Genomic DNA, 13,383 nt, shown 5'->3' on the forward strand with positions numbered 1-13,383 from the left:
AAGTCCAGAAGCTCTGCCGGAACCAAGCTCTAAAGCCTCCAAGAACTTCAAGAACTTCAACTTCGAATACGAAGAACATTCGAAGAGAAATCATCCAAATCATCCGCCTAGATCCAAAAGTTTGCGGGAATCAAGCCTAAAGTGTCCGAAAACACCAACAAAGCACAAATCAGTGAAGCTCTGCGGATTCAAGCCTCTAAAGCCCCGAAGAATTTCCACCACAAATCCAAGAACACGAAGAACACACGAAGAACACGAAGAACATGAAGAACAAAGGATTTCTAACAAGCTCATAGCCAGAGATTCATTGTAATTCCGTTTTAGCAATCTTCGATCCATTCCTCAACCAAATTGAAGGATATTTTGTGTTCAAGTCACAATCACATTACCACAAATCCAAATCAATAAGTCTTGCAAGGAGATCGAATCAGAGGATCACTCTTTTGTAATTACAGAGAATTATACCACAATCATCAATACAAATTCTCATTTGTACAACTATTTTTACTTGTTTGATTTATTTCGAACTAGAAATTTAGTCGTCTACAACAACAATCACATAGATTTCAGAATTTCTTCCACAAAGATATGAGTGCATGAGAGACAAGCTAAGCTCGTTAAATGCACAAAGCCATAAGTACAAAGGTACAGGGCAAAACATGCTTGGAGACAAAACTCAACAAAGTGATCAAACTTTTTGGATTTTCAACTTTTTATGTATTATTGGATTTTTGACACAAAAACAGTAGAAGAAAGATCAAAAATAAAAAGAATAAAAGCATTTTAAACACAAACAAACCACAAATTAAACAAATGCTCAAAAACACAAAGCAACTAACCAATCTTATACACAAATCATAGGAAGAATTGATGCATGGACATGTTATAATGCTTATGCATGAGTACCCTTTGTCACCCACACGTCACGTGCGTTTAGGGTGATATCCTTGATGGATCGGGTACGAGAGTTAAGACTTTCAAACCTCCTGTTGAAGCTGTCCAAGCAAGTGGTGAAGGCGCCAATCATTTTCATCACGTCCGTCATTCCGGGATCATGGTTTTGGCTCCTTGATTGCTCACCACCCCAAGACCTCAAGACATTTCTTCTTCCTCGTGACCGAGGTACACTCGCATTGTTGTCTGCTCTTAGCTTTTGGCAGTTGGGTCTAGTGTGTCCTTGCAGTCCGCAATAGTGACAAATATAGTTTATTCTAGGACCCTGCTACTGTCTTGGAAGAGATCTTCCTCTAGCTCTAAATCTGACTTCAGATTGATTTTGGGACTTGTTGAATTCCCATTGATTTGCCATATTCTGTTTCTTCTTGGCCTCAACTATCTCTGGAGTAGGCTTATCAACAGCCGTCTCATTGGTTTTTACAAACTTTACTTCCTTGGTGACTTTGGCTGATGAGCTGCTCCCTCCGTATATCCCAACCCGGACTTGTCTGAGGCATGTTTTTGGGATGAAATAACATCATCTAGCTTCCTGGAGGAGATCCTATCTACCTTGGCATGAGATTGTACTACCTCTTGCTCAAGGAATCTCACTTTAGTGTAAGCTTCTGATAGCTCACCATTAAGTGTTTCAATTTCACATTTTGCCTCCTTATATCGTGTCAGGAGACTTTTGTAATCTTCCTCAGCTCTCTTCATCTTCTTGATGGCTGCATTAGCCACTTTAGCATATTCACCGGTCTTCTCAAGGAGCGAGTTGTAAGTCTCTTGCAATCCCACTGTTTCTCCAACTTCCTCATCTTCAGACTCTTCGACTATTCCCATAGACTCCAAATCAGAATGTTCCCCAAGCTCCTTCACAAGTGTACCCAACTCATCCAAGGTCTCCACATGTGCAATGGTCATGAAAGCGGAGTAATTTCCTTCTCCGTCACAGCTATCTTCAGAGTCAGAATTTGATGAATCAGCATCACTCAAAGTTGTGACATAGACCTTTCCTTTTGATTTCAAATAATTGGGACATTCCTTTTTGAAGTGTCCATGTCCATTACACTCGAAACACACAATGTCCGAGGAAGATTGAGACTCCTTCCCTTCTTTCCTCGTAAACTCTTTCCTATCACCTCTTGAAGATGAAAATTTCCTATCGTTGAATGGTTTTCCACTGTTCTTCATCTTCAGGAATTTTCGGAAGTTTTTCGCCAGATATGCTACTTCCTTCTCCACTCCATCTTCTTCTGAAATATCATGAGATGCTACTCTCTCATCAATTGTTTTAAGAGCAAGTGATTTGCTCTTCTTCTGTGAGGGCAGGGACAATTCATATGTCTGCAGAGAACCAACCAGCTCTTGAACCTTGATGTCGTCAAGATCCTTGCTCTCTTCAATGGCTGTAACTTTGGGCCGGAAAGTTTCTGGTAGTGACCGGAGGATCTTCCTTACAATCTTTGAGTCCTCCGTCTTTTCTCCCAAGTTGAATTTACCAACAACCACTTCGTTCAGTTTGCTATAAAATGAATCAAACGACTCTTCCTCACTCATTTTTAACTCCTCAAAGCGAGTGGTCAGCATTTGAAGTTTTGTGTCCTTCACTTTCTTAGTTCCCTCATAGGTTGTCTCCAGAATTTCCCATGCTTCCTTAGCAATGGAGATGTGAGAAATCCGGTGGAATTCTTCTGGAGAAACACCGCAGAAGATAGCATTCAATGCCTTGCTATTTGCATTTGCTGCTGCAAGAGCATCCTTATCCCAATTTGCCTTAGGAGCCTCCGGTTTAGTCCAACCTATATCAACTGCATCCCACACAGTCTCATCCATAGAACACAAAAACGCCCTCATTCGGACTTTCCAAAATGCATAATTATTACCATCAAAAAATGGTGGAACATTGAGAGATTGAGACCTATCCATCTCACCAAGGGGTCAAGGATCACACTCAGGTATTAAAACCACAACAAGTGCACCCGCTCTGATACCAATTGAAAGTTCAAAAAGGGTATAAAACACCTTTGAACGTTTAGACCCCAAATAACAAAAATACCAATTCAAGCTTTATATCAAACAATTTATGTGCGGAATATGATAACAAGCTTATAACTGAATTGATAGAACAATCTAAGCCAAATATAAACACATCCACAGCAGTAAATATAAGGCAAAGGTAAAGGGAAAGAAGATGCAAACACACGGACAACACACGATGTGTTATCGAAGAGGAAACCGAAGTCCTCGGCGTAAAACCTCTCCGCCGCCCTCCAAGCGGTCAAATAATCCACTAAAGAATGTAGTTGGGATACATGAACAGCAGAAGACCCTCCAAGCCTAATCTACCCAAGTACCTAAGCCCTCCAAGCTTCTTGCTCCAACGAGGTTACGCCGAACCTATTTCTTCTCTAGCTTCCCGGATTCCGCTACTTGACCATAGCATCAACCAATGTATATTGGTTCCTTTCCAAACTGCTTCCCAAAGCACCAAATGGACCTTCTCACAGACGTGGGTGTGGTGAGACAAGGGTTTGGTAAATGACCTCTCAAGGGTATGACAATGGAGAGGAAGAGAGTAGAGGAATTTGTAGAGTCTCTTTAGATGAAGATTGGGGATGAATCAATCTTGTATTTCTCTAGGGTTTTCTCTCACAAAATTCTCTCTGGAAGCTCTCTCAATATGATGGGTATAAGGGTGTATATATAGTAGGGTGAGAAGGGAATGCAAAACGTCAGTTTTTGCCAAACAGGGCAAGTTGGTGACTTGATCTCGCGGCTTGGCCAAGTCGCGAAATCAAGTCGGGACGTAATGGCCTGGCCAGACTGGAACTTTTGTCTTGTAGCGTGACAGCTGGCGCGATCCTTCAGCTTCCCAGTGTGCCTCTCACGTGCCTGCCTTTCGCGGCTTGCCAGTAGCGAACCACTTGCCAGTCCTAGTCGTGAGACTCTGTTTTTCTTGCACACTCTTGAGCTTTTCTTCACATCTTCTCACACACTACCCTTACAATTTTCCCACCTAAATACAGGCTTACTAAGTGCTAAATTACAAGCAAATTGGTCACGGAATAAAGCCAATTAAATGGTTGATTAAATTCAACCTTACATTTTTAATGTGGGTTGAAGACTTAAAGTGTATGCACTACTTTTGGGATGTAAAAAAGAAAAAATTTCTAGATGGATGTTATATTTAATATTATGCAAGTTAAAATGGGCTGTGTTACATTCATGTCAGCATAACACGACCTGTTTATTAAGTTTGTCAAGTGGGTTGGGTTGTGTCAACTTGCCTTATTAACTAGGTCGGGTTAGGGTTGAAGGATTACAACATGATTATTAAATGGGCCAAGTTTAGGTTGAGCCATATAGTCGAATACCCCTACCTCGATACAACACAAACCCGACATGCTAACCCGAATTGATACCCCTAAGAAATGGGGATTTATATTGGACAAATATGGAGACAAATAATAATTGCCCAATTCATTGAATTCAACTTTTGCAGTTTTACATTGAAGTTAGTCTTATGTAGAAATTTGAAAAGTTTTTTTGATTCCTACATTTCCCATGACTTGATTTATATTGGACAAATGTGGAGGCAAATAATATTTACCCAATTAATTGAATTCAACTCTTGCAATTCTACATTGAAGTTAGTCTTATGCTGAAAATTGAAAAGGTTTTTTGATTCTTACATTTCCTATGACTTTTTAGATCCATCCCTATCAATTCAAAGCATGTAAAGTTATAAATATATAAAAATTCTTTGAATTTTATTCCTACATTTTCCATGACTTTTTAAATCCATCCATATCAATTCAAAGTATGTAAAGTTATAATGTATACAAATTCTTTGAATTTTATAAATACATTGAAATAAATGCATTTGCCATTACTTAATAATTTGACATAAATGCTAAATTTAGATGAGGTTGAAGCCTAAATGAGTAGGATGTCATACAATGTGCCACTGGGCAGAACCTCATACTTTTCCACATGAAGTCTCTTCTTTTATATATATATATATATATATTGATTCTTCTATCTCTCTACGATATTTTATGGATAGTATAATTCTTCTATCTCTCTATAGACATTGACACAATTGCTTTATTGTGTAGCTATGCTCTGATTCCAATTGAAACTACGCAATTTAGACCCCTGGATAGCTTACTACCGATTCTATTAAATTAATTCAATTATGATCTATGATAATTAAACAACACAACTTCCAAATAACCAATAAATAACAAATAAACACAATCACAATCACACATAAGAGACAAAAATTTGTTTATGAAGTGAAAACTCTTGTGTAAAATACTACCAGGGTAAAAATACTCCAAGGGCGAATCTATAAAAGGAAAATTCACTACAAAAGGTTGTTGTAGTACAAACTATACTTATACGACACCCTATATGTGTAGATAGATGTCGTGCTCAAGCTCCCCCTCTAGGCTTGTTCAAGCTTTTAGGATTGATATATTGTAGGCGAAAATATCATTTCTATTCGTAAACTTTGCATAAATTTCATTTTTCAATCTTAAACTATTAAAAATATTACACTTATTATTTTTAAATTTAAATGTTAATTTTTCATTTTTAAACGATTATAATTTTACTTTTCTTCCTTAAGCTATTGAAAAATGTCTTTAAAAACTTTAGGGACGAAAAAAGAAAATTTTAAAGCCTAAGGTAGTAATTTAAACTTATTATTAAAATTATTTTTTTACACATTAATAATCACCCATAACAACCTGCAATATATAATTTATTATGAAAATATTATGAAATTATTGTAGACATACTCTTCCTCTTGATTTTTAGGTGCAATAAAACTTTTTATCTTTTATCCAAAAAGGGCACAATATATAACCAAATAATAAAATTGTGCCTTTTACAAATTATAGAAAAATTAAATTAAATTTGACCAAATATATAGGAAAGTCAATAGTTGTCTTGTCGATTTCCGCACAACAAGATGACATGTTACTTCGCTACAATTAGTGCTACATACTTCCCCAAAAACGGAAAGCATAGTAAGTTAGACATTATTAAGAGGAGTAGACTTGCGGTTGGGTAATGCTAGCAAATGTTTTCAGGATATTGGTTAACAATTCATTTTAAGAAAGTTTTGATATTATTTTTATAAAAAATAAAACAAATTGTCAAAATATTAATTTTTTTTTTATATAAAAACTTTTTTTAAATGAATTATTAACCAATACTCTAAAAGCATTCATTAACATTTCTCTTTAACTATTTAAACAATTATATCACTTTTAACACACACACACACACACACACACACACACACTGATAAGTGTAATTTTTACATGATTTTTATTATCCTCTTATTTATTAAAATTGTTAGTTTTCCTTTATTTCTTTTGATTTTTTTTATTTATATTTATCTATTCATTTGTGCTTTGAAGGAATGAGAAGAGCAAGGAATCAAAGGAATTTTGTACAAAATCTAAGTCCAATTCGGATTAGGATTCCAGCCTGCACATCAGTTAGTATTTTCAGCATAACTTTGGGCTCAGATATCCAATCGAGATGATTCAAGTTGGGCTGGAAATTTAGCTTAAAGGGCTACAACTTTGTAGTTTACCAAAAGTCCGAATTCTGACGTTAAATGGGCCAAAATCGTCGGTTAAGTGAAGCCTAAAAATCTGGGATTTTCTCCAAACGGGAATAGGATTCCTTGACCTATTTAAAGGCTCTTTAGGGTAAAAAGAAAAAAAAAAAAGAGAGAAAACCTGAGAGAAAAAGGGGGCTGCTGCATTGAAGATTTTTCTTTTAGGAGTCTTTCTGAAGAGGAGGATCTGAGGGCAAAGGCGAGAGCTTCATGTTGATCAACCATCAGATGAAAGACATAAGTTTTATTTGTTTTCTTTTCAGTTTTATTACGAACTAAATTTTATTTTCTAGAGCGTTGATGTAGTCTAGCAATGAACACACAATTTATATTCTGAATTATTTTATTTTTAATATTTCTATGATTGAGTGTTTAATTCTTATTCTTAATGCTTACTATTTTTTATGAATTATGGTTTGATCAATTGAATTACAATGAGACCGAGAGGTGATTTGTTATTTTAGTTCTAGAAATTAAACACCATTAGTTGAGCGAAAGTAGAGATGCTTTACCGCGACTAGTGTGATTTTTCAAAAAATTCAAAGTACGTAATGAGTCTCCAATTAATTAAATTCACATAGAGATATGGAATTGTTAGTTGAAGATATTTTTAATATTATTCGAGAGAAGATATTGAATACTTAAGGAATTTTTAATCATCAACGGGAGATTATTAGAATTTAATAATTAGGAAGAATACGAACCTATTTCTTCTCTAGCTTCCCGGATTCCGCTACTTTACCATAGCATCAACCAATGTATATTGGTTCCTTTCCAAACTGCTTCCCAAAGCACCAAATGGACCTTCTCACAGACGTGGGTGTGGTGAGACAAGGGTTTGGTAAATGACCTCTCAAGGGTATGACAATGGAGAGGAAGAGAGTAGAGGAATTTGTAGAGTCTCTTTAGATGAAGATTGGGGATGAATCAATCTTGTATTCCTCTAGGGTTTTCTCTCACAAAATTCTCTCTGGAAGCTCTCTCAATATGATGGGTATAAGGGTGTATATATAGTAGGGTGAGAAGGGAAGGCAAAACGTCAGTTTTTGCCAAACAGGGCAAGTTGGCGACTTGATCTCGCGACTTGGCCAAGTCGCGACGTAACGGCCTGGCCAGACTGGAACTTTTGTCCTGTAGCGTGACAGCTGGCGCGACCCTTCAGCTTCCCAGTGTACCTCTCACGTGACTGCCTTTCGCGGCTTGCCAGTCGCGAACCACCCGCGAGTCCTAGTCGCGAGACTTTGTTTTTCTTGCACACTCTTGAGCTTTTCTTCACATCTTTTCACACACTACCCTTACAATTTTTCCACCTAAATACAGGGTTACTAAGTGCTAAATTACAAGCAAATTGGTCACAGAATAAAGCCAATTAGATGGTTGATTAAATTCAACCTTACAGTACTTTAGCTTCTTTAAGCACTATGTCCAAAATTATTTCTTAGTTAATGTGATTCAACTAAAATAGTAGCTAGAGGACAAAATTTATGACAACTTTATATTGAGACCATCAACTTAAATATTAGGACATTATCATTTTGCATCCATAACCATATAATATGGAACCCAAAAACCATACTATACTAGGTGCAACGGCAACCTAATCCCGTAATTAATATTCCTTGGAAGCGAGGTCATACCAATCATTATGATCAGACGAGAATTATTCTCATTATTAATGCAATCATTGTAATTCTTACCAAACAAAAATAATTTGCCGCTTTTCCTTTAGCCTCTAATTAATAATGACGTAGCTTCAAAAGAAGGTTAATATTACACTTAATTTAGTGTACACCATTGCCTAGAATCAATGTGAGTCACCAAGTAACTCCACGGAAGTGTGGTCATTCTCAATGTAAAAACACACTTCATCTATCATTAAGAAGTTTAATCTGTAGTACCATGAATTAAACACCCTCCAAAGGGAGCAAGGCATATACGCCAAGGCGAGGTGCCTAATCACACTACTATAAACTGGTAATGGATGCCGTGAGATCCAACCCTTGTATCTCTCTCCCACTAGAAATTTTAAAACAAGTGGATTGACATGAAATCGTTGTGATCTAATCACAATTTTAACCATACACATCAAATGTGTTTAATTGTTTAAATTCAATGTGATGTTACTAAGTCACGTCACAATAGAGTAACGAACATTCGCGCAATCACAAAGAAGTTTAACCTTGTAATCCGTCAAGCAAATACCCTCCGTATGGAATGCAAGACTCGAAGTCAAGACAAGGTATCTATTTCACATTACAATAAACTTAACAAAAGGGTTATTTCAGCACTCCCACTCATTATTTGAGTTTTTCTTTAAATAATTGTGATCCCACAACTAACAACCTTGCACTTGTTGAAGACTCTAATCTTATTAGAATCACTAACTAAAATGGAAGTTCTAAACTATTTAGGATTCCTTAAACACTAATGGATCAAAAATTAGTTTTATAGAACTCTATCCTTAACTTATTAGAATAAGAATTCTAATCTCATTAGAAACTATATACCTTTTAATTAAGCTTTAATCTCATTAAAACTTCTAATTAAAATACATTAAGTTAAGGACTTTTAATCTCAACAAATCTAATCTCATTAGAATGTTTCTTAAAGGACAAGTCCCAAACTATTTAGGACTAAGAGTTCTATTTAACTAATATCTTTGATCTCATTAGGTTTTTTAGTTAGAACCATGTGTAATCTAATCACACATAGCATTGCTCTTTCTTTATTGTAAAAACACTTAGAAAAATTCAGATTTTCCTTCTTTTGATCGATCGAAAGTGCTCCTCGATCGATCGAAAAAATTAAAAAATTCAAACTTGACCTCTTGACTTGTTCGATTGATATTTGATTGTTTCTCAATCGATCGAAAAACAAATTCAATCGATCGACTAGTAATCGAAAATCAATCTTTTTAAAAGGTCTGATCATTGTTTCACTCGATCGATCGAAAGTGATTTTCGATTGATCGAAAATTGTGAAACACGAATTTTTCAAAAATTTTCTAAGGTAGTTTTCTTCGTTTTTCATGAACAAACATTCAACATATGAATATTATAGACAGTGATTGATGTCAAAACTGAATTCTATTGATGCTATAGCCTTAAAACTCAATTTAATGTACTTAAATTTAAATTTAAACAACATCATAACATCAATTTCAGTTTTCATCAAATCATAGTTTCAACAACATGCAGAAAATTAAAACATAATCTTCTAACAATATAAAACTATCATCTTTAATTCTAAAAGTCACAAAACATGTTAAACAGATTGGAAATTGAAGACCGCTCTGATACCAATTGATGGATATAAGCATGTACGCAGCGGAAAATTAACGGATCTACTTCATTCTCAATCTATAACATGTAGTATGTAAATTTTAGAATTCAAGTACAAGAGAGCGTTCCTTGGTGCGGTAAAATTCAAAACGAAGATCAAAAGTTCTTGGGAGACTTTTAATCTTCACTCCAATTCCACTTGATGCCCAAGATGTGTGGTCTCTCAATCAGTTTCCAAGGAGAGAATAATGAGTGTCCAACACTCACATATAAACCATTTCATTTCTTATGAGAAATCTCATGAAAAGACTTAATGAAAAATCTCTTGAAAAAGCCCTTAATGAAATTCTGTATGTTACTCTCCTTATATAGAACTGATTATCTAATTGGGCTCTAGTATGTGGCTTGGAGTGAGACCAAAAGGGACCAACAAGACTCTAGCTCCAATGGGCCTTGGTCTTTTCTATCAACTCTTGACAGGTCCAAAGTTACCATTAACTATATTTAATACCACTATATAAATATAGTTACACTCTATGCCTTATCTATAAATTATATTCCAAGACTTTATTATATATTCAACTCCTTCATTAAAATATTCATAGTAATACAAAGTCATGAATATTGACTGTTACTTTGTAGATTACTACATCTTAATCCTTGAGTACCAGGTTTAATCCTTTATGTTATTCAATATATATTTATGAAATCTAATTCCATAAATATATACTTTAGTAATTCCTTACTGAAGCGGTCGTACCTAACACTCTAAATAACCAAACACATTAAACTTATCTCAAGAGAATATTTTATATCTCTGTTAAGAGACTATAAATTCCATCTTGAAAATATATGTTCCATCAACATTAAATGCGGTTGCCCAACATACTAAGGTTTTGACCGTTACTTATAGATCTCACTCCTGATATATCAAGGCAACCTACATCTCATGATCATGTCCATTATTCTCTTAGGATTTAGAGTTGATGTAAATAGAAGTCGTGAGATTTATTATTTATTTGACAGTCATTAGGAGAATAATAAATCTCACAGCAGTCTAGTTCAATATGTCTTAACTCTTAAAACATATTAACATATCAACTAGAAGTCTCCACTTCCATGATCAAGACAAATCATTTTAGTTGATATGTTATAGTCTTCGCAGATGAAATACCCAATTTCATCATCGACTACGAACTAAAATTATGAGTTTACAAAGAACTTGTGATTTACATCTTCTGTGACTTTTTACATAAATCACATACTATGTATCTCATGGACTAAGATAATGTTCCATTAGTTCATAAATAGATAGTCTCATTTAATTAAACAATTTAATTATTCATGACATACAAACTAATTGGATTTTAGGGCATAAACCCCAACAGATACAATGCTCAAAATTATTTGTTTAATTTTGATGATCTCTATCTTTAACATTCTTATAGTTTTCATCAATCTCAATACTGATGAGTAATGCTAAGGAGTTAGGAATAATTTGGTACAATTTTGTGCCAAAACTCGCAATGCGGCATGTTATGATTGGTTAAGGTGTGATGGTGGACCATGTGGAGATACACTTTTACCAATTTCAACTTGTCACGTGACAAGTTGTGGCATAAAATTGTGTCAAATTATGTGTCCCTTATATTACTCCAATACCAATACAAACTATTGATAGCATATTGTAATCGGGGTGAAATATTAGGAGTCAATTGTACATTTCAAAAGTTTTGCGGGTACATTATAATTGAATATATTCATAAAATTGCTATATTTTTAATAAAATAGAAAACTTTTTTTGGAAACTTTTTTCAATCGCATATTAAAGTTTATATACAACAGAAAGTGGTCATTTATGCATGACATTCCACAAAAGATTAGAGCTTAGAAAAATAAAAATTGGGACACTTAAACAAAAAAAAAAAAAAAAAAAAACTACTTGTTTTCTAACAAATAACACTGCATCCCTTCCTGTCATATGCACAGAATAATTTCTTTTGTTGTTTCAAGCTTCTTAACTATAGGAATTTCTACACACACAATCCCTACGCAAAAATAACAGGCAACCCTTCCTGCCAGTATATATGTTGGAACTTAATTAAAGGATCTACAGAAAAAAGGACAACGCAATTGAACTTGCGTAGATAATTGCATATTTGCTATATATTTTATATGAAATCTTCCGAGAAAAAAATCCATAGTAGGTGAGATATACCGTCTCATTTTTATTATTTATATGCATGCCTCTGCATGTTGGTACAAAAAGTTAAGCTTTAACTCATGCACATCATTTGTAACCACCGCTTTAAAACTATAGATTATGTGTTTGCTTCATGTTTCCGTGCATTAGATAAGATCTTGTTAGGGCATATGTGAATCATGTTAGGAGCATATGTCATTGTAGAATTGGCTAATCCTTTGATAAAATGCACTTTACTTGTAATTAGATAGATCTAGGATATGTTTAATACTTCAAGGAACAAGGTTTCAAGTTCAAGTGTTAAAGTCATGCAAATCTGTCCAAGATTCAAGTGAAAAATTGCTGGTTTTTTAAGCTTGACAATTAGTATCTATCGAGGTCTAAAAAGCTGTTTTAGCCTAATGCTCGACAGCTCTCGACAGATAACCTATCTATCGAGATTTAAGAAAATCAGTTTTCTAGATCTAATTTCACTCCAATCTGTGTATACATGTTTGAGATTTCTTTTCTCACAACCCTGATCATATATAAAGATTGTTTTAAGGGCTGTCACGGCTGATGCAACTTAATGCAAAAGTTTTTCACAAGCATATTGTGAATCAGAGACATATGCCCTAGTTCATCTTTCTCTTCAAGAAGCTGTTGTGTTTGTATGCCGTAGGGTTTTGTAACCAAGGAGTTTCATGATCTTCATCGTGTGATGAACTGAAGAAATTTGCAGCCAACATCCTTCTCAAGTTGGTGGTTAGTCACGTACTTGGATCTGTGCATCGATTGGTTAGTCACGTACTAGGAGCCGTGCATTGAAATGAGAGATTGTCACTACAGAACAAGTCCAATTGGGTATTGAAGTAAGGGTTCAACTGTAGGTTGGTATAAGATATTGAGATTTCTTTACTTGTAACTGCTTGTTGTGATAATAGTGGATTTTTGGGAGTGATGACCTTAAAATCACCTGGTGGGGGTTTTTGCCGTGTAGGTTTTTCCCATTCGTAAACAAATCACCGTGTCAACTTTATTTTCCGCTGCATATTAACTTAGTTGGTGATTTGTTTGTGCTACCACACTATTGCATGTTAATTAGATTAATTAATTAAATTGGCTAAATTAATTGATTAATTCATCATAATGGGTCAATACATTCTTGGCCTATCAGATCTTCCGATACTATTTTCGACTATAAAATTTATTAGTTTTATACTCATATAAAATTAATGTATATCCGTGAATTTATCAGTGTCAAAATAGATTCAAGGTTGCAATACTCCTGCACCTAAATTAATTTGGAATTAGCATCAAATACGATCAGAAATATTGAGCAC

The 13,383-nt window shown here is 34.8% G+C and overlaps 1 protein-coding gene across 1 annotated transcript; it reads right to left on the bottom strand.

The window, feature by feature from the left end:
* Positions 1–1,383: 1,383 nt before the first annotated feature.
* On the bottom strand, positions 1,384–2,772 carry LOC136062039 (uncharacterized). Its single transcript, XM_065760624.1, has 2 exons — positions 2,170–2,772; positions 1,384–1,980 (listed from the first exon to the last, which is right to left on the bottom strand). Exons 1-2 carry the CDS (start codon positions 2,770–2,772, stop codon positions 1,384–1,386), a joined length of 1,200 nt encoding a protein of 399 aa, XP_065616696.1.
* Between the last annotated feature and the right edge of the window lie 10,611 nt (positions 2,773–13,383).

This window comes from Quercus suber, unplaced genomic scaffold (assembly GCF_002906115.3).
Source record: "Quercus suber isolate HL8 unplaced genomic scaffold, Cork oak 2.0 scaffold_375, whole genome shotgun sequence".
NCBI lineage: Eukaryota > Viridiplantae > Streptophyta > Magnoliopsida > Fagales > Fagaceae > Quercus > Quercus suber.